This window comes from Pecten maximus, chromosome 8 (assembly GCF_902652985.1).
Source record: "Pecten maximus chromosome 8, xPecMax1.1, whole genome shotgun sequence".
Classification (NCBI taxonomy): Eukaryota; Metazoa; Mollusca; class Bivalvia; order Pectinida; family Pectinidae; genus Pecten; species Pecten maximus.
The window spans coordinates 22,892,262-22,915,977 of record NC_047022.1 but is presented as its reverse complement, the minus strand read 5'-3'; the positions used below and the strand labels follow the sequence as shown (position 1 = coordinate 22,915,977).

Sequence of the window (23,716 nt, the reverse complement as noted above, 5' to 3'; positions counted from 1 at the left end):
TAGCCCATGCCTCCCATCCCCATACCAGACATACCGCCCATCATACCTGCCCATTCCTCCCTTTTCCACCCATCATACCTCCCATGCCTCCCATCCCCATATCACCCATGCCTCCCATGCCAGACATACCTCCCATCATACCGCCCATATCACCCATTCCCATACCAGTCATACCGCCCATTCCTCCTTTTCCGCCCATCATACTACCCATACCGCCCATGCTTCCCATGCTTCCCTCTCCACTCATCATGTTGCCTCCCATTCCACCTGCAATACAATTATGAAGCTTAGATTTAATTTTGGAACGTGATGCAATATTTTATTTAAATTTCAGACGCAACTGGCAAAAGCAAAGAGACACTGAAAACGTTCACTTTCTCTTCAATTTGCAAATAATTATATTTTTAAATGAATATTTGTTTACCTGACGGCATCATCATAGCTCCATCTGCTTTTCCTCCCATGCCAGACTTTCCTGAGCCTGCGCCTTTTCCGCCGCCATTTGCACCTTTAGAATAATACAGACATTCTATGAAGTTTATGATTTTAAAGGTATCAGTTATAAAGGTGATACCAAACTCTACTAGAAAGTATTCATGGAGTGTTTTAATTCATAGTTGTCCTAATATATAACAACGATGATAGAAATCAGTTAGATAGCGTGTATATCACTTGTGGTTTTACATTACTCTCAAAATAGGTTTAAGTAGCACCTCCAAACTGATTGTCTCGAGGCAGAAACTTTTATAACTCAAATTAACGGTATTCATTTTTGTACTGACAAGAATATCCATTACACATATCCACAGCACAGAAATATCTAACTTCTATTAGCTTGCAACTCGAATGCACATAACGGAGTATTCCTTTCCTGCCAACATTTCAAAAGTGCCTTCGCTTTTTTATTATGTATATGAAAAAGTCTGATGTAATCTGTGTGATGTGGACAGACATATTTCAACCAATGTAATGAGGACGGATACATGTTTATTTCAACGTGTTATATTTTTAACTTATTTTCAGCTGCAAAATGTTTTATCCGTAATTCGTTATTTTTGTTCTGTGTTTTCTTGCTGTTATTATGATATACCTAATACACACCATCCCCTTCTTTAGTTGAAATATCTAATAAAATATCTAAGTCAACATATATAGAGAACTGATATATTCATTAAATTTTATCTAATGTGAGTTTGTGACTAATAATTGTAATGGAAACAACATGTTTTCAATGAGGCCACGACTTGGGTGTAAACTTTAAGTCACAAAAACAAACGGGAAATACAGACATGTGGACTAGATTCCAATTCTTACTGATAACTAAAAAAATGAGGGGAATATATGAATAATTTCAAGAGTAACTTGGGGATCTTTTAAAATGAAATATATTCATTTGGATGCAGTGGAAACCGCATGGAGTAATGGACAAAGTTTACTAGAGGTGAAATGATACACGGGTAATGGGTGTATTGTATAGAAATATTGGAGGAACGCCATTAATTAATAAAGATTGTTGAAATCAATTAACACTTAATGTTCATTGATAGGATAATTGAGGTTTATTTATTTACTGAGAAATTTTAGCGATGCCAGTGTTGCATACTTCCAGACATTTACTGAGTCTACTATTCCTGTACTTTGATGACTACATACCTCAGGGCAGACTAGTAAATTGATATCTGTGACAACCACAAAATTACTAATGATGTTATAATCACTAGAATGGAAGTTATTATGCCCTTAATCACATGTCAATAATGTTATCTTCATATTTATATTAATCTTAATATTTCACTCCGTTTTAGGGAAGTAGCTTTCATAGGTACTGTCCAATAGCCAGTGTTGTATATAAGCTTTTTACAATGAAATAGTTTGGCATGAAATTTACCTCCTTTACCGCCTGCCCCTCCTGAGCCACCTGCACTGTAGCCGAGCACGAGCCCAAGCAGTAAAAAGGGCGTCAGGAAATGTGTAACTGACAACATCCTGTTATATAGGTCTGCAAAGTGAGAAATAACACCATACTAATATATAGTACCATTACATATCTACAAGGTGAAACACTGTATCGCGATACTGACAGAATACATTAATAATCTACAAGGTGATTAAATGTATCATTATACTTACAAAATACCATTACATAGATACTGACAGAATACCATTACATATCTACAAGGTCATTAATACCATTATATGTGTACAAGGAGATGGATGGCGGAATAATGGATCTGTTTAATGATAGGTAATTAATATACGCGTACATCTAGTTTATTATTAATTTTATACTTATCTCAGAAAATGCGTAGTTGAATGGAAAATGACAGATAAAACTTCCTACTACAACTTCTTAATTTCTTGAATCGTTTGAATGATAATTGACCTTTTTCAGTCCAACTTTGTTAATTGCATTTAAGTTGATCATGTTATACTCATGCTCTCCGAATAAATAATCAATATCGATATGATAAATTGTTGTTTCATGAAGTCAACCAATCACTACTTCTATTGTACCATTATGCAAATAAGTATAATTATCTACACAGTGACGTTTACTCAGCACCAACTAAGAGATAAGTATAACAAAATGTATAATTATATTAGATTTGAATACTGAGCTAAACTAGCAACTTTGAAAACTAAATAAATATTCAAAAGTTATCTTATTAACATGAACCGTGAATGCTGCAGTTATGCTATCATTAACATAAGAATCGAGAACCGTAATTAATTACAAGCAATATAACTTAGCTGTTACATGTATGTGAACACTTATTCTGACTAAACATGACATCAACAATTAATTGCTAATTCTTTACATCAAGAAGCAACAAAAACAAAAACAAAACAACGATATTTCACCCAAAGATTCTTGCAGTGTAACTGCATCGTCCCTAACATAAAAACTGAAATTAAGTCCAGTTTGGTCTTTAATGTATGCTTATATCGTTTAATATAACTTAATCATCAGGGCCCGCATTCATGAAAGTATCATCATATTCATACATGTACTCTATCAAGTTTTCTTAAATCATGAAATAACAGAAAAGAAACCTGAACATTGAAGATAATATCTTACTTAAATTTGTTCCGAAATTTCTTAAAACAATTGAAAGAATATTTACTAAAGTAATTCAGATAAAGAATTTATCACCAAAAATATTTTATCCTGAGCTCAGAATGCACATTTGTGCATGAGTAAGGTTTCATGAATATTGCACCAGATATGACATATTTATAATCATGCAAATCTAATATCAATTTAAATGAATCAATTATTGAATGAATTTACTTACTGAGAGATTCACAGGTGAATACTATAGGGCTTAACCGGTGTTATTTCCTGTGGAGCAACAGACTAGTTGTCTTGAGGAGAATGGCAAGTTCTGATGTAAAGAAAACCGACGCGTAATTTATAGTTACTCTACACGAGACATTTATTTTAATTTGTGAAGTGAACCACAAGGATAGGAAACATGTTCGTGATAGACGGATAACAACGCTTAGGCCAGCGACCTGTTTGTTTTAGCTGCGATTACTTCCGGAGATTATTACCTGTACAGATAAATCGTCACAAATCAAAGGGAAGCTACAGGTAAAATAGACGTATACGTGCGCCTTAACGCATCAATAAACACACGTATTACCTCACATTAAATAAACACAAGACAGTTTACAGTTTTTTCTAGATGAGAATAATTTGCATTTTCTATTTATGACCAAATGGACATTCTCAGTAATAGTTTAACAAGTCATGATCCAGGTTAACGCTGATTCACCAAAACTTTAATTACCAAAAATGACACATTGTCTGCGATTGTCTTTTATTTAAGCTTGTCAATTAGTGACATAACGACTTTACTTCAGCTCGCCCGTGTTACATTAAAATCGTTTGTTTTCAAATGTATCAGGGAAACGAAATTTGTCTGTGCCTTTTCTTGTTTTGCAGGTCTCCTTCGGCTTCTATCATAACACTGACTATTGTGAGAGTGTAAAATCTAGAATAAAACAAACAATCATCTTTTTGACGAAATCTTTTGGAATTAAACTTAATTTGATAATAATTTCATTTTCAATTCCTGAAGGTTGGTATCAGTGAAAATTTTAAACGCTTTCTAGAGTCGGACCGGTAATTTCTAGAGAAAGATATTGTCTTCGAAATATAATCGATGACGCCATGATGCTTTTCATCTGTTGTCGATAGGTTGCACCACGTTGCAAATTCTGAAGCACACACTCGACAGGAGGGAAATTACCAATTTGTGGGTGATGTTTTAATCTGCTTGCATACATGTACAACACCTGTTGGACTGACCACCAGCCCCTAAGTTCTTTGTCAAGGATTGCTCAGCTAAATTCTAGTACTAGTTTATCTTCCTGAGTTTGAAATTTTGGAATCCGACAAATCCTAGAGACCACAAATTATAAAGGTTGAAAACATATTGAAAAAACGTTGTGATAATAGATTAATTATGTTATTTCGAAGCCATGTCTAGATTTAATAATACATTTGTTTATATGGTTAACATTTAGCGGAGCAAAGTCGTACAGCATGTTTTGCACTTCGAACAGAATTCAACGTCACAAGATAAACATTAATACAATGTTGGATTGTTTTAATACGAAAACCGGTAGGGACAGAACAAAAGTAGGACAATAATATGTTTGTATATGTTTATTTTAACTACAGTAAATCAGACAATGAAAGGTTTCCGATTTATACGATTTTTACTATAATACGAAGAGAGACGTAATATGACCTCTACTTGTGAAAAATATCAGTTGACGTTAATGGACCTCTACATGTGATAGATATCAGTTTGACAAAATTTATGTCGATTTCACACCCATGTAAACGTCGACATGTTCACAACGTATCAAACTAAAATGTCAAGATACAGAAAGTCAATTTAATTACCATTTCGATAAACAAAATTCAAAATTGTTCGAGTATGCAACAAATTATCGTAATGCATTTTTCTTATAAATTACCTTATCGTGATACGTTAAAATCTTCGAGATATGGAACTAGCACTGCGTAAATACACTCTAATACCAACATAACCAAAAAATACCAATGTAAAAATGTATTACTTTTTTTACCCATGAGACCTTCAATGTATACAACTAAAACCATCTATATGAGAAATTACAATAACACGTACTGCCAATGTACATACTGAGGAAAAAGGACACTGAGAATAACAATTTCTAATTTGTATATGCAAAGGGAAATGTTGATTGATATATGCGACATACCACAGACACTTTATACAAGATGAACTAATTATCATGTACACAAAAGATCTATGATATATAAGGTAAGCACTGTAAAGAATTTGGAACAATACCGTTTTATATCATATCTGGAACTCTATATACTGGTAAGTGGTGTTAGATACTATGTAAATCTTATGTCGTAAATGCTAAATAGCTAATACAAAATGTGTCTCTGTTACTTTAGATCAGAAGCCAAATATGGAATTTTTTTTTTTTATAAAACGTGATGTGCCTGAGCGCTTCCAATATCCCGCCCATGACCAAAAGGAAGTTTGGAACTTTTAAGTGTTATTGTCTTTGATAAGAGATGTACTCTTGATTTTTCAGGACAAGTCAGGTATTTGCTGACCAAGGATGGTAAATAACGCAAAAAAAAAAAAACCAAACATGTTATGTTCTCCTTCGAAAATGATTCCAACACGATTTCGTATTTGAACATATATGTTGGGAGTATTTTACAATTTGTTAGTCAATATCGGTCAATATTTTTTGCATGATAATAAACCATCTATCGACAGTATCAAAAGGCTGTAATTGTATATTATTATCATTATTGCTGCTGCTGCTAATGATGATGATGATGATGATGATGGCGGCGGCGGTGGTGGTGGTGGTGGTGGTGGTGGTGGTGATGATGATGATGATGATGACGACGACGACGACGACGACGACGATATAAGTTGAAGCTCTATCTGTCCGAGATAATAAAGTAAAGATTCGTACAATACTTTGATGACTCAGTCGCTATAGTTGAGTAATGCTATGATATACGTGTATATTTATAGAACGGTACATGTATAATTATCACTGTTGTCACTCAAGGTTGGAAAAGTCCTGAGCGATATTTGTTAAACATGTCTTATGATAACATTGGAACTTAAATAACACCTGTTTCAATGAGTCACATTTGATAAACTGTCAGATCATTACACATATCATCACATGCATGCTATCATCTTAATGATATCAGACACACATACAAACTGTATCACGTACTCTACTGACCGAATTACCTTTGCTTTAATGCTTGGTTGACTTCATGGAAGATATTATCAAAACAGGTAAAAAGACCTTACCAATCTTATATTTACACAGTCAAATACATTGATAATGAGATATCTTTAAATAACAAAATATCCAAATTAAAACCTTTGCATGGTGACGCGGATTTGACCTAGATTTGCATGGTTGGTGTCGTCGATGAAGCACCAAAAGCTTACTCCAACATGTTTAGGACTCTGGGTGTAAATCAATATTTTGCTCTTTTTGAAGTGATTTTTAGTTTGGATTATGGCTTCATAATTAAGTTGGTATTCTTTGTTTGATTTGCATTTCTAGATATTCACATTCCTGCTTCTCCTACATACGGTATTTACACGTCCCAGTAACTAGTAAGGCACTCTCATATTTGTTGATAGATATTGATATGTGACAGAAAGTTATAACAGAAGCTGACGATTATACCTACAGCAAGAATTTTTTATGTTCGTCATTATGGCCTTATTACGAAGCAACGTACTTTTTTGTGCGATATGGGATTGGTTACGAGACTACGATCCTCGTTAGCACACACGCCTTTTGATTCCATGTCACCTCCCAATTTCTTATATTGATAACATTTACATGGTAGGTACCACTAAAAAAGCAAATGCGCTCAATCCTCTGGAATGCCTGGTCAAATTCGTCTTGTCCCTGTTTGCCTTTCTTGGCTCTCTGTTAAGCTATCTGTCCAGTTTTATAATCCAGTCAATATAATATTGAACATAATACTTTTTTGCATTTTGTATGAATGTTTTACACAGATATACAAAAACTATAGCTAAAAATAACTAAAGTATAAATCAAAAATGGACTGCGATGATAAGGTTTTCTTGGTGTTTCACTATTTCAAAATAAATTTTCTCTCCCTCTCTCCTAAAGATATTAAATTTGAAGCGTTTGTATCTGCTTTTACCATATGCGGGTATATGTATGTTCGGCTGGCTATCCCTAGTAATTAAGATTACACGATAAACACTTTTGACCGTTTAATGCATTTTCAATTTCCCTGATATTAGTTGCAGAAACCAGAGTGTTGACATATTGTGGTTTAGTTTAAACATATTTTATTTCATTTCTTTGTCAATATGAAGTACAAACATAAGGACAAGAATTCAGAAAAAAGTATTAAATACTAAATCTGTCTCCTTAATGGATTTGACAGACGGATGACAACACTAAATAAAGCTATACAATCATGTGTAATGGTAATGTATGACTATATGATAGAGAAAGCGAGGGAAAGAGAATTAGAGAGAAAAATGAGAGGGAGACAGAGGGAGGGGGTGATTTGCACGATACTAAGTGATACTACAGTTGGTCATTTAATTTTAATACAACGAATCAATTGGTCACATAATACAGACGTCATATGTCATAAATTAATTTAATGCCAATGATATATGAATTCATACAATCAATGTAATGATATACAAATGTAGGAATAAACATTATACATGTATATATTGTGGGTTGGATGTCTATCGGCAGTTTAACGTTAGCGAGATTGAGATATTATGTATCCACTAATCTGTTACAACAGAGACTGTCAGCAATCCCAGGTGCATGTTCATTTTGATGGCTTTATGAGCTTTGGCTATATCAACAAGCAATGTATAACTATCAAAGGTGTTTTATTCTTCACCCTCAAGACAGATACATTTTGACGGAATGTATCCTTTGAAAGAATAACAATTATATTGTTTTATTCTTCCTGGTAAAATACATTTCTTCTCCATATAAATCTTACCATGTAATTTATTCTTTTTACATTGCTCTACACACAATTATTCGAATGTATCTTTAGATTTTTTTTAAACTTTGAATTAAATGAAATGAATATACAAATATTTGAAATTTTAAGAATCCTTTGCTCAAAAGCGTCAATCATATTTTGATGATATTTCTTTGTAACAACGATATATCTTTTAACAATGATACATCTTTAAACCTTTAAATGTATCTTTTATCTTTGATGATTTGGAGATGATGTTTATTTGTCACACGAGTATTCACTGTGTGTGGAAATGAACGCCCATATAGCTATTTCGAGAAAAATAAATACCCAGCAAGCCAACTTAGAAGTTGTAAGAAGCACTTGACTTAAGTAATACTCATACAAACGTCTGAAAGGAAAACATTAAGTTTGAGGATTTTAGAATCGCCCTTGAATATTTCAAAAAATATCGTTATTCTTATTTATTCGATAGAAAATCTGGTCATCATCGCATAGATATTTGCAAATATCATCAAACATATTTGTGTTTTTCTTGGGAATGGAAATATTTCTGCTTCACGGTCCTTCCGTTAGGATTGGCCAGTGCTCCATACATTTTAGCTGAATGTTTAAGACCTTTGATTGAATTATTGATTATAAATCTGGTAGAGATATATAGCAGTGATCCTGGACGACGGCAGGGAGTGCGCAGAATACGCAAAGCTCAAGCTGACAGATCTTTGACAGGCATATCTTAGCTTATTAAGGCAAGATTTTCAATCAATCTAGATAAGTCTATTTTACCAAAATAATGTCTTTAGAATAGCTGGGTCACATAAGGGATTCGGAAGATTTCACGATATTTATCCCTGAACATAGAGTGACGGATCTACTTAAGATCACAGATACCCTGTTGGCAGCTTAACCGTTACATGTAAAACAGCAGTTAGCTTCTCTTACCGGTACCGTTATTTCGATGTCCTAGTTATGTTACGAGATTTTTGTTTGGGCTTATACAGAGCAGTGCCTCCTGGAATATGTCCTTTTTTAATTAAATCTGATAGTTTAACTTTACGCCAAATTTTTATGTTCGGAAGCTGAAGGGACTGTTTCAATTAGTAGTGCTAATTGTACATAGGATTGTACCCCCTTCCCATTTCTTTATTCGCTCTACTCCTTTATATTTGTTGTTCTGTCATTTATTTTACACTATTCGCACATCCAAATTGTATTGTTGTAGATTTTAAGACTAGGTAATGTTGAGTAATATCGAGGACCAATGTACCAGAGATCGGATGAATCTTCACTTCCCTTTCCCAAGTTTGATTTAGAGTAATGGAGGACTTTCACATGTGGTACACTTCAGTGATCGTTGGCTCCGGGTTAAACACTGAGCATTAGAGTGATAATGAAGACTGAGGTGTGGGTTTATCGACACTCGCCAGACCTCATCCGGCGGCAGATTCCTTCCAGATACAAGAACCAGAACAAATACCATGTTTGGATTCAGTTCAGCGTGTCACCTGATGACGAAACTCAAATTAAAGACTACTATTGCCAGTGCCCAGTCGGTCAAATAACGATAGTAATGTCTAAACACACATCCAGCATACTATATTACTAGATAATCATAAACCATTGCAGCCACGAGCAAAGAAATTCAGGCAGAGATAGAAATATAATTACTTGGTAGTATAGAACCTATGTCGATCATTTGTTTGGAATACAACTTGAAATCTTGGATCTCCAATTGACGTGTCTTCTTAAAGATTACATCGTACTACCTTAGCTGTTAACTGTACAAATAAACCTAAACAAGTAATAGGCCAATATCGAATGACGAAAAGTAGTTTGTAAGTGACGACATGTCTAACCAATACAATCGTGGGCGCTATCTTGGATTAAAAAAATATATATAAACTGTTAATGGCCTACATATTTCCAGCATATTTGACAATTGTTGTTTTTGTTAGTTGTCCCTATCATCATGGGAAATGACAATTTAACAATAGGGTCATTACATCCCAATTTTGAATTTGTAGCCCCACTGATATTTTTAGATTTCCTTTCACTATCAAAAGCTCATTATGTAACCTTAACTAGGTCCAAATATGTTGTGCATCTAACATTCGTAAGATAGTTTGTCCTTTTTATCTCAAACTTCTGGCTCAAATGACTTGTTGCATTTAATTTGTTTTGTCTATAAATCTGCCAAATTTCATGATATAAACATACTTTAAGGCAAAGTATTGCAAACTACATCTTGCGTTGAGTACCAAAACCCATGAAATATGTATATAATAGCTGTTTTAATTAGGGTTATATAAAGCTGTGTGGATAAACAGCGATATTGTTACCTGTGTCGGTATGTAGACTATGTGCCGCGGTATGTGTACACACGTACATGTGCACGGTAATGTTGTTTACTATACCAACTTTGTGTCGCTAGATAGGGTGTTTGTTATCTGATATGTACGTGTTAGCGTAGGAAGATAAAGATCTTATACATAATTGATATAGTTATGAACATGTTGTTTATACAGCGCACGCTCGTGTATTACCTGTGGTTGCAATGGTACAGTGTATCTATTATTAGCCATTCTGCGACGGACCAATAAGGTGTCTCGAACTTTTGTTATCGCTATTTCTAAGAAAGTACTGAAGGGATCTTTCTCAAATTTCATATGTAGGTTTCCCTTAGTCTGTAGTTATGCATATTGCATTTTGAAACCGATCGGAAAACAACATGGCCGACAGGCAGCCATCTTGGATTTTGACAATTGAAGTTTTGTTATCGCTATTTCTAAGAAAGTACTGAAGGGATCTTTTTTCAAATTTAATATGTAAGTTTCCCTTCGTCTGTAGTTGTGCATATTACATTTTGGAACCGATCGGAAAACAACATGGCCGACAGGCAGCCATCATGGATTTTGACAATTGAAGTTTGTTATCGCTATTTCCCTGGGAGTACTGAAGGGATCTTTCTCAAATTTAATATGTAGGTTTCCCTTGGTCTTAACTTATGCATGTTGCATTTTGGGACCGATCGAAAAACAACATGGCCGACAGGCAGACATCTTGGATTTTGACAATTGATGTTTGTTATCGCTATTTCCCAGAAAGAACTGAAGGGATATTTCTCAAATTTCATATGTAGGTTCCCCTTCGTCTATCGTTATGCATATTATATTTTGGAACCGATCAGAAAACAACATGACCGATAGGCAGCCATCTTGGATTTTGACAATTGAAGTTTTGTTATCGCTATTTCTAAGAAAGTACTGAAGGGATCTTTTTTCAAATTTTATATGTAGGTTTCCCTTGGTCTTAACTTATGCATGTTGCATTTTGGGACCGATCGAAAAACAACATGGCCGACAGGCAGACATCTTGGATTTTGACAATTTATGTTTTTTATCGCTATTTCCCAGAAAGTACTGAAGGGATATTTCTCAAATTTCATATGTAGGTTCCCCTTCGTCTGTCGTTATGCATATTGCATTTTGGAACCGATCGGAAAACAACATGACCGACAGGCAGCCATCTTTGATTTTGACAATTGAAGTTTGTTATCGCTATTTTACAGAGGGTACTGGAGGGATCTTTCTCAAATTTCATATGTAGGTTCCCCTTGGTCCCTCGTATTGCATTTTGTGATCAATCTGAAAACTAAATGGTCGACAGAAAGCCATTAATCGCTAAATCTCAAATTCCATATATAAGTCCCCATGTTGAATAGTTCTGGAGGAATGGTTCTCAATTTACACAGATTAGTAAGAGGAAAGGAAAAATAGACAGAGGATCAATCTGACATGGAAACTATAAAGATAATTCAATGGTGGGCGCTAAGATCCCTCTGGGATCTCTTGTTATACTCGTACGCTGTAATAGGACACCATATATTGGGCTGTGTACTATTTAAGGGTATATCTATTATTGTAGTTTATATCCGGTCATGTGATGATTATTGTTGCACTGACGAGTTTGGTGTACCTTGGCCAGTGAGGTGCCTCTCGTAGGTTGTCGGCGACCCTATGCATTTGGCAGGACGCATGGTGATGAAGGCGGGTCATGGTGTTCTAATTAAGGTTCCAGGGAGATGGTGGATATGGTGGCTCCTCAACCCCTAGTACTGGAACTTTGTAAAGCACAGTTACTGTTGTGCTAATATCGATGTGGACGTCAGCCTACTCAATGATAAGGCCGTTTATTAATATATTGTGTAGAACTCTGCCTACTCTCTAAGTGAATATATATAGATGGACTCTAAACAGTGAAGGAATACAGTCCTCCCATGTTTATACAACTGTATCAGGCCATATGTATTAGTGTGTGTTAGTCTAAAGTATGGAAGTGAGTGAGACTGGTAAAGTTTGTCATCCCTGATTTGTATATTTTCATTGTTTGTATAAAAAGTGTATATAGTGTAAATCAACTTGTTTCTGTTGTACTTGTGGGAACTTGCAATTGGCTCATCCCGTTACATTCTGATGTTATCAGATAATCTGTGCAGGAATAGCTATCGTCAAGCGAGTATTTTGTCAAAAACTAGTCTGAATATTTCAGAAATACAGCAAAATAACCAATTTATCTTTTTTACATCGATTGAAAAAATCGGCAAATATCAATAAGGTGAATTGAAAGGTTCGCTCTGATTGGTCAAAAACGAAAAACATATCTTTACAGCAAAACTTATATTATCACTACAAAGTCTTATATTTTCACTGCTCCTCGCTGCAGGGAAAATTTAAGGCTTATTAGTTTGATGAATTTCTATATTTCACTGGCAAAATGCAATAAACCTGTATATATTAAGGTAGAAACATATTTTCTGAGATTATCTTATTTACTTAAGCATTGAACTGTTACCAAATGGTAGTATACAGTCGATATGAATACAATTTGGGTGACAGATAAATAGAATGTCGCCCGTTACGGTAGGGCGACATGAACTATTTATCTGTCACCCAAATTGTATTCATATCGACTGTATACTACCATTTGGTAACAGTTCAATGCTTATATTTACATTCATAAAGATTTTTTATCTACTGTAGGTGATGACGCGTTTAAATTTGCCGCTTAACCTATCACTGACGTCATCAAGTTCAAATACCGGAACAGCCGAAATTTCCAGAAGGAATAATATAGTGCCTGAAAACGTTATTAATAGCAAACACAACTGGTTTTTACACAAATTTGGCTTTACTTTTTTCTTCATATACATTTGTACGTTTGTAGGTATCGTCAAATTGTTCACAATTGCATAATTTCTGATTGTTTAAAATCGAAACCGTTTTTCTGCGCAATGATATATGGTTAGCATTTAGTAGTGATACGGCGTTGAACGGGCATTGCACAGGACAGACACGATTCCTCGGAAACACTTATGTTCCTATCGACTGGATTTACGTTATTTTAAGAAGAATATGATCAGCCCTTCAATTCTAAATGAAAGTCGGTAGGCAGTAGGTGAAAACGATTCCATAGATATTTCGTTCGAAACAGATTCCAGTCTAACCGGTCACATCAATGTCGCTAACTTAGCTAACGATTTTCAACTTCACATGAGCTCGATTTTGTAAGGTAGGCCTTTGACATCAGTGAATAACCACAGAACTAAAATGAAGTAGGCCTACACACACACAACCGGAAACCATGTCGATACTCCCGATTTTTATACAAGATTTATTTTATAAATACTTTACCTTTAATGTTGTCGTGTCTTGCATTTCTGAATATTCGGAACGAGCCCCTGTGAGAGTGACGACATTGACAATTTGATAATATTTCGTATAGATCAAGAATGGCGCTTATAGTAATTTCGTGTTGACTACATTTCTTATATTATAAAATAATACTCTCATAACTTGTGACGTTGCTTTATTTTTCGTTGTGGCTTCTGTAAATAAATGCTAGCATTCCAAAGCTCTCTAGGCCGAAAGTAACTGGCGGCCATTGTTAAACCTACAACACCTGGAGCTGTATTCCCACACTGACCGAATCACTGTAAATTGTAGTATACAGTCTCATGAATACAATTTGGTTTTCTAACGACATCTAGACAAATGCAACACAGAATGTAAACATATTGATATTAAACGCGACCTATGTATACACCAATATATATTTAGGTAGAAACATATACAAATGTAACCAGAAATAATCTCATTTATATTAATGTTAAACGCAACCTATGTATACACCTTTATGTATTAAAGTAGAATCTTACTCTGCGTTACCTGAGATTTTCACATTTACACTGAAACTGATATTATCTCATTTACATTGATACTGAACCCAACCACCCTCCTCTTACAAGAGGAGGATCGTACAAAAGTCACATAACACTAAATACACGTTTACATCTAGATATATACAGCCGAAAATATATTAAACAGCATCCTTCAGCTGTTTCGTAGCTCGAGGACTCATCAGTGGTGCTAAGGGCTTAACGTTTTGAGACAGTAGAGATTTATTTTGCCAATTTCCAGAACATATTTTTTTCTCCATTGCTCTTCCAAGGGTTCATATTTTGCCGTTGACGGTATTCACTGGTTTTGCCAAGTGGCCAGTTTGATTGAACTGTTATACACTCGAATTGAGTAAATAGATCAATAAATACAGGTTGCATTCATAATAAATATTTATTTCTCAATAAGTAAGAAAACATGAAAAGGTGAGAATGGCTATTGTTGATGAACATGTTGGACAGCGGCTGCTCTTAGTATGATCCTCCTGAAACAAGGAAATACAGATGTATATTTAAAAAAATAAATTCTATATTCTATTTTATTTTTTTTATTTATTTATCTATTTTCTTTCTTTATTTATCTATTTTCTTTCTTTTTTCAATTATCTATCTTAGTGTATGTACATGTTGTTTTTTTCCAAGTGTCAAAAATATCAACTTGATTAAAGAGTATAATCATATTGAAATAGTAATATTAAGAAAGTACATGTATATTTGTTATTATGTTAATCTTTGCCAAATCAAGGTGGAATATGTGGTTGTTAGGTCATGTTTTGTTTATACAAATATCATAGCGAACACGCTTTGTGTCACTTAAAGCAGCTATCAGTTAAAATGACTGCCAGCTTTATGGATGATGGATGATACGAAAAACTATCTTTTAGGAATAAGTCCTCAAATAGTTCGGTTTTAAAAACCTAAACATTTTGATCTAGCTGAATATAATTTCGAAATATAATTAATTTTTTCCCCGTTAAATATACTTATAAATTTTAATATTTCCATGTGTATGCCAAAACACCCATGAGAGATAAACCGGATTTTTCATTTGTTATTAGAACTGATATACTAGGTTATTAGTACCAGGTGTACATATGCTCATGGTGGTTTGTTAAGGGTCATTCCTCGAACGGTAGCTGTGTTACAGCACTAAGCGTAAATGTGTATCTCTCACCCTTGACTCATATTGATTGGAATTATTTTACTATAAATTTACAGTGCGTCCAGCCGTTTTCCTCTCCCTGAAAGTTACGTTGTCATTTTCAAGATGTTCGTCGGATTTGACCTAGATTTGCATGACGGGAATCAGAAGACGCTTATCCTCCGAAACATCTTATCTTGTTCTTATTTTATGGTTAAGGTATCAATGCAAATCTGTCCTATGATGGTTTTATGCTCCAGATTTACCTTTGAATTAGGATTACTGTTTCGTGTGCATGTCGGCTTTTTCTCTTAACAAAACAACTACATTAAGATTATTTAAATAGAAGTTATCCCTAGTTATAGACAGACTTAGATAAATATCACGTACCTTTTGATTTAGAGGGCATGGGTGACATGGGTTTCATAGGTGACATGGGTTTCATACTTCCATTAGGCATAGCTCCCATCATTCCTCCCATCGGCATGCCTCCCATCATACCTCCCATCGGCATACTTTCCATCATACCTCCCATTGGCATACCACCCATAGGTTTCATTTCCATAGGCATACCTCCCATCATACCTCCCATTGGCTTCATTCCACCCATCATATCACCCATAGGTTTCATTTCCATAGGCATACCTCCCATCATACCTCCCATTGGCTTCATTCCACCCATCATACCACCCATTGGCATACCACCCATAGGTTTCATTTCCATAGGCATACCTCCCATCATACCACCCATTGGCTTCATTCCACCCATCATACCACCCATTGGCATACCACCCATAGGTTTCATTTCCATAGGCATACCTCCCATCATACCTCCCATTGGCTTCATTCCACCCATCATACCACCCATTGGCATACTACCCATAGGTTTCATTTCCATAGGCATACCTCCCATTGGCTTCATTCCGCCCATCATACCTCCCATAGGCTTCATTCCACCCATTGGCATACCACCCATCATACCTCCCATGGGCATACCACCCATAGGTTTCATTTCCATAGGCATACCACCCATCATACCCCCCATAGGCTTCATTCCACCCATTGGCATACCACCCATCATACCACCCATTGGCATACCACCCATAGGTTTCATTTCCATAGGCATACCGCCCATCATACCTCCCATAGGCTTCATTCCACCCATCGGCATACCTCCCATCATACCTTCCATAGGCATACCTCCCATAGGCTGCATTCCACCCATCGGCATACCTCCTTTAGGCATACCACCCATCATACCTCCCATAGGCATACCTCCCATAGGCTTCATTCCGCCCATCATACCTTCCATAGGCATACCTCCCATAGGCTTCATTCCGCCCATCATACCTTCCATAGGCATACCTCCCATAGGCTTCATTCCGCCCATCATACCTTCCATAGGTTTCATTCCACCCATTGGCATACCTCCCATCATTCCTCCCATTGGCATACCTCCCATAGGCTTCATTCCGCCCATCATACCTCCCATAGGTTCCATTCCTCCCATTGGCATACCACCCATCATTCCTCCCATTGGCATACCTCCCATCATACCTCCCATAGGTTTCATTCCCATGCCACCCATCATCATCTTATTTTTCATCATATATTTCATCATAGGAGACATTGCCGCTGGCATCATTCCACCCATGCCGCCGCTTCCTATTGGAGCCATCATCATCATAACGTTGTTGGTCATGCTTCCCTTTGGTGCACCAGCTCCAGCTGCAGGTTCTTCGCCTGCAGCCGCCATCGCTTCCATATCGTCAGGAGCGCGAGCCCCAGGTTTCATGCTGGTAGGTTTCATGCGAATTAGTTTCCCGCCGGCAGGCATTCCTCCCATAGGCATACCCTCCATTGGTTTCATGCCGCCCATTGGCATGCCACCCATCGGCGTTGCGCCCATTGACATCATGGGGTTTGACATGGACATCATCATCCCAGCAGACATCATACCTTCCATGGACTTGGACATGGGTGACATACCCATCATTTTACCTGGAATTTAATTCAGATTTTTTGGGTTCTATTAACTTTTTTCAGTAATGCAATCATCCAGTTATATAGTATACTCATTTATATACTGTTTTACTGTAATATAGTTGTTGACTTTGCTAAGACCCATTGCACTATCTTCTTTTTCGCCAAATTCCAACTATTATTTACAATTTTCAGCTATTGAAGATGGTTCAATTGGTTAAAATTAAAATTTGATAAGCAAGAGTAAGATAAAATTCAGTGTATACCTCCCATCATTTTTTTCATCGCTCCTGAATTTCCTCCGGCTGAGACTAAAGCAATCACTTGGCATAGTAACAGCAGACATTTGTTGTTTAAAAACGTATTCATCCTCATTTTCGTACTTGGGTGCGATGATAATCTAAATAGATAAACGAATCATAATCAGCATCCACAAGAAAATCATCTATACAACAAGTGTCATAATAACAATAACGAGCATCAATCAAAATATTTCTGAAACAATTCGGACATTGTCAAAAAACAATTATTAATATATTTGTTTTAGAAGAACGAAATAGCTCTTTGTGATGTTTGTCATTCGCGTTATAGATTATATAAAGACGAATATCTTTATCCCGAAGTCAGTTGGGGCAATGAAAATACTTCGAGATATCAGTATTCTAGGAAATCGAGTATATTTTGAATATACTCACACTATCGGAACTGAATCTTTTACTTTGAGTTAAGCAGAGTTTTCGAGTTATCAGAGTTCCAATTAACAAAGATTTACAGTATAACTATATTCATACTGAAAAGTGAATTAATTTGCTGGCCTCTTGACGTTAACATATACAAGTATTAATGTTGATAGAAAACAATTAGATAATGGAAACACACGACATGACAGACGGACCCAATAACAGACAATACATGAATCACCAGTAGTCCGTCAGTTCTTTCATCCTGTAATGTATTTTACTTTGAGGAAACATTTTCCAATTATGCAAAGATCTTTAAGTATGACCGTACAGCTTTTTTTCAGTGTGATTTAAAAACTTAAACGGCCATAGCTTAATTCTTTACCGCCTCTTTTGTTGTTACTTTACAATTGAAACAATGTGTTGAGAATCCACAATAAGATAATGTCAATTTCACAATGCAAGTAATATTGCAACATTGCAAGTCCTGTTGTTTTAAATGATTATGTGAAGGCAAATGCTGACTTGGCAAGTTGCATTTCAATCTAATCAGAAATGCACTGGTTTTAAATTTCATGACAGAATATTAAAGTTGTTTGCCAAATGTGTTTTTCAGATTTGCATGTTTACTAGCTAAAATCGTATTTGTCTGGATTAATCAAAACCTAATATATATACGAATGAATTATATGGCTCTCATACGTTATAGAGATTACGAAAAGTGCGTTAAAGAGCAAATAGTCAAACACATATCATAATATCGAAGCTAATTGATTTTGTTTTGAAATTACGTAGTTTAATAACCCATATAACCTGTCTGCCACATTGTGAAGTACATTTACACGTAAACGCCTACACTGTGGGTATTGACGTTTACTGTTTAGGTTATATGCTGAATTTTGTAGAAATATACAAAAGTTTGTTCTTTTTCTTCCTCTCGAATGGGTATTTGTTTATAAATAATAGCTATCCCTATGTATTTTAAGTCCATGTAATACAATAAAAATCCATATCAAAATTTTGAAGATCGTTACTCGCGTAACTGTGGATAATTGTGATTATTATGATGGAATGCATTCACGAAAGACTTATTTAGTAAAAGAAGCTGAAAATGATAATTTTTACTTTAGAGTATATACTTGTATAGCCTTGTTAAGAAATATCGTAACTCCTTCACCACCATATTAGCGTCATAAATACGTATATGAAATGGCATGTCACCTGACCATTAGATCATGTCAAGTTTCAATACGACGAAAATGCATTTTTTGCGTGGAGGAATTAAACCCGGTTAAAATTAAAGCTTTTTCAATTTATTACTTACAATGCGAGCAACCTCACAAATTTGGCATTAAATCAAAGCTTATAACTGAGGCTATCCTGAAAAAACAGTTATTGCTTTACATGTTCAAGGGGAATGAGCGAAAACACACGGATACCCATCGTTAATATTCCCATTGCTAGCAAACTTTACTTCCATGCATATGAACTAACAGTTTTGCATTGTCTTCATAAGGAACACAATATTTTGGCTATGTTTAATAAAAACCCGGAATAATAATTGAGTTACTACCCATTATTTCGATACTGTATAATATAATAATATTCATAATTCTATAACTACCACTTATGCAACGAAAGTTTCATGAATCAAAAGAAGTATTTATCGTTATTAGTAGGCAAGCTTGCAAATACTTCACCAATCGGTTTTTATAAACGTCACCAATTTATAGGCTAGTTTTTAGATATGAACATACAACAGATTGCAATTTATTACATTTTTACCAGTGAAATATCGTAAATAAATCTTTCTATAAAAGTGATAATTTTCACTGGTGAAAAATATCACTTTTCCTTATATTTTTCAACTCTTGCTGCGCACTCGTGAAAAAATAACAAAATAATAGCCCCACTCGTGGAACATATTTGGTCTTTTTGAAGACACTGTTAGGTATCCTCTTTATCTCGTAGCATTGATTTACAAACATATATCAACACTTTACAATTGCATGATATATTTTACTTCATTAAAGAGGTTCTCACTAAAATACAGATTTGAAATATGTGAAGCATGGCCAGATAAATTCTGATTTCTTTTTCACGTAAGAAATCTGTTATACGAAAGAGTGAAAGATCTCAGTAATGTAGAAAGACATTCTTCTCTAATGCATTAAAAGTCTCAGGTAACGTTCATTTGAAATAGTGCATGTAGTCGTACAAAAACTTACGGATTGAAACGAAACAAACTTTGAAAAGGAGATTTAATATGCTGTTATGTACTAGATTCAAAATAAATACATACACCTATCTAAAAGTAAAGGGTTATATAGGTAAAACGAAATGACTACAAGGAGATTTAGTAGTTTAGTTCGACTTATTCTCGAGGCCCTGCCATGTTTGATTTCCTTGACGATTAATTCTACTGTATAAATGTCTATGATATAGTCGACACAGTTATTTAATTTATTAAAATTATGTTTTTGTAGAAATTCTTTATATTTAGATCATTTTTTCACAGAATAAATTTATTTTCTTTTGCGCTTACTATATATCAACCAGTCAAAAGAAGAGTATACATAGTTATTTTATGGATGGCAGTGAATCGTGAGTATTTATTGACACGCTTACTAATACAATAATCCCTAGTATAAAAGATATTAATTACGTCCTGAACGTTAGCTAAAATATCAAACAACTTTTGCTTAATTTTAACCTCGCCTTATATCAAATATCTGGTTACATATAGTGCACATACCTGGACTGCAACTTGTTGGTGATGGAATGGCTCCTGGCACCAAGAACAGTCTGGCATTGTCCATTTATACTATCCAACAGCAGGAAGTCGTCATCAGTCGGACACAGATCCCATTTCAGAATAAGGCAAAAAAGGTGTAAGGGTCATATTAGCATAACATATTTTTGTTTAAAACATATTCTGTACTATTATGTACACCGTGTCCGAACCAAAGAATTGACATTTCGTGATGGACGAAATGTAAAACGCAATATTCATAGACATCCAGTTAGCCGAGTATTGGTGTAAGCGGATGGTCAGGGTCACACCTAAGTGGACTCTTGATGGACAAACAGGATATTAGACTGACATGGTTTACGCATGAATAAACTATTATAAGTTTGAACTCATTTCATTTTTACTTCTTCCATATACATGACGTTACTATTCGTTTGTAGATTTTATGTCGATCTACATTTAAGACATGATATTGGATGTTTTGTATTAAAGTAACATAGATTTGTCTTAACGGAAAAAAGGTATCATCATTACTCATGGTTAAATAGCGATTATATAAGGATTAAAGTGTCTTTCTAGTGGTTTTATAAAATGATAAAGCTCAGTATGGTATCGATATTTTGAATTGGCCGCGAAATGTACAATGAAACAAATTTTATCCTTTGATAAAACCACCAGACACTCCAATCCTTATATTTACTGTACATTTAAACGATTGCTTAATTGAAGCTTGGAGTAGTCACAGAGTCTAAATTGAAGTATAGTGTTTGGTTTCCACAGGCTCGCTACACGATGTCGGGAATATCCGCAAATTTATCAGTAAATTAAACAAAAAATAGTTTCATTTAAAGAACATCCTTCGTTTTAATAAAGTGTATGTCGTCAAAATTAAACTTACTGGAAAAGTAGTACTTTTTCCAAGTAGTAAACGTTATAATCTTTACGTTATAACGGCAGTTTACTCTCAAGATAAACCAAAGTTCTTCGAGTATTAAGGCCTGGAAATTCTTAATTCGACCCGAAATATCACTAATTACCGCAAAGACATACGGTATTTGTATACGACATGCCCTTTTCCCTGTACATTTCGGTGTTTATTTTATTAAATGTAAGCACAGACACTCATATTATCATCGTTCTGACATAGATTTCATTAATAGAAATTGTGCATGGCCCTTTAATGAAATGTTCCTTGAAAGGATATTAAAATCCCTTTCGTTATTTTTTGCTACACTGTATGTAATTTGATATGGCGTTGTTTAAATCAATTACAGTGTTTAAGCATTTTTACAGTACGACACGGCACAGAAACTTTTCTGGCAATTGTAAACAACACGCAACAGGATATTAAAAGTACATGTAGTTGTGATGCGGCCTTGGATTCAAACCTCCTACTAGACGGAGACAAGGTTGGGTTTGCTAAACTACGTTCTGCGTTGATCAGTTAAAATTAAACTCATAGTTCGAAAACATTGATTTTATAAGCATTCCACAAGGGAAAATGACATCATGGACGACTGTGAGAGTTTATCCCAGACGACTGTTGCACAAGACGAAAGTAGTTCAAGTCAAGTGAGGAACAAATGGATAACTGTAGTGGACCTAAAACAGAAACACGCGAATGCAATAGATCCTATTGGAATTTGATTTAATCAATAAAGACAATTTCCATAGACATATCGTATTTAAGTAGCACGTATTTAGTTATTCTTTAAAGCTGATATGTTTCTATACACTGACAAATCTCTCTCCTCATCGTTGCCGTAACATCTGATACCGACTAATATCACGAACCCTCTAATGAACAACATTTTGAAGTCTATTATGCGTAAATTGCCGATTTCGTTAAAAACAGCTATATGCATACCTTGAATCGCTTGATGATATTTTATCAATTCTCATCCATTCAAGCATAACAAAATGATCAAAAAGCAATAATGCATCCCTTAGTGACAGACAGTGCGTAAATATATTGAGCAAAGGAATAGGGCGCAATAAGGCTACACCTTAACGCTAATGTGATGTCTATATATGTTTGTAAACCTATTCAAGCTTTTATCTAATCTATAGAACAGCCCCTGTACCTTTTATGTTGATGCTGGAATTTGGGCCATCGTATTCATCGACGCGGCTCCAAACTGCGCGTGACCTACTGATGCTATTGAAAAAAAAAGTTAAGTTAGCCATCAATAGAGTTTATACCATCAACTCAGTATTGACTGTAGATGTCAGTTAATAAATTGGCAGTAATGGTTTTCGTAAAATTTTTGTCGTATTCGTTCAAGCCTGGCCCGGTTGTGGTGTGAGCTAATTTTATTGTTTGACTAAAAGTTATGTTTTTCTTTATTATATGACATGTCGTTAAAATAAGTCAAAAAGCCTGAAAATGACACCAGTTTATAAGTACAGTAATCTAGGAGCCCTGACGAATGAATCAACTGATGCAACCTCATACTCTAAATCTGACCCATCATTACGGAATTTGACGGGCCAGGTACGTAACATATTATCACAGTCATATGGCAAAACAATGCTGAAGAACAATGGTGATAAATGGGGCAGGGTAGTGTAGTTGATTCCTCAATATCACCAACATATGAAATGAAAGAGGAACGAGATACTCCGAAGAACACGTGTGTCCTACACCACATAAGTCAGCCACAGTAACGCCTAACATCATCTCCATGGAAACGGACCATATATTTAGAAGAAAGGGAAACTTAATTTACAGTTATATAATACAATGCAAATTCAATTCAATGTATTTTAGAACAAGCATACTTCGTGTCTTTTTACTTAGCTTTATGTTTTATAACAAAATTAAATTAACAAAGTATATCATGATTTGATACGTTCAATGCCTCATGTTGAT

The 23,716-nt window shown here is 35.1% G+C and overlaps 2 protein-coding genes across 2 annotated transcripts; both read right to left on the bottom strand.

Annotated features, from left to right (window-relative positions):
• Window positions 1-14,666: 14,666 nt before the first annotated feature.
• On the bottom strand, window positions 14,667-16,478 carry LOC117332815 (translation initiation factor IF-2-like). The gene is made up of 2 exons (XM_033891860.1): window positions 15,820-16,478; window positions 14,667-14,773 (listed from the first exon to the last, which is right to left on the bottom strand). The coding sequence occupies exons 1-2, from the start codon at window positions 16,472-16,474 to the stop codon at window positions 14,760-14,762; spliced, it is 669 nt and encodes a 222-aa protein (XP_033747751.1). The 5' UTR covers window positions 16,475-16,478; the 3' UTR covers window positions 14,667-14,759.
• An 85-nt stretch (window positions 16,479-16,563) lies between these two features.
• On the bottom strand, window positions 16,564-20,911 carry LOC117332215 (translation initiation factor IF-2-like). The gene is made up of 3 exons (XM_033891100.1): window positions 20,848-20,911; window positions 16,644-17,430; window positions 16,564-16,579 (listed from the first exon to the last, which is right to left on the bottom strand). The coding sequence occupies exons 1-3, from the start codon at window positions 20,909-20,911 to the stop codon at window positions 16,564-16,566; spliced, it is 867 nt and encodes a 288-aa protein (XP_033746991.1).
• Between the last annotated feature and the right edge of the window lie 2,805 nt (window positions 20,912-23,716).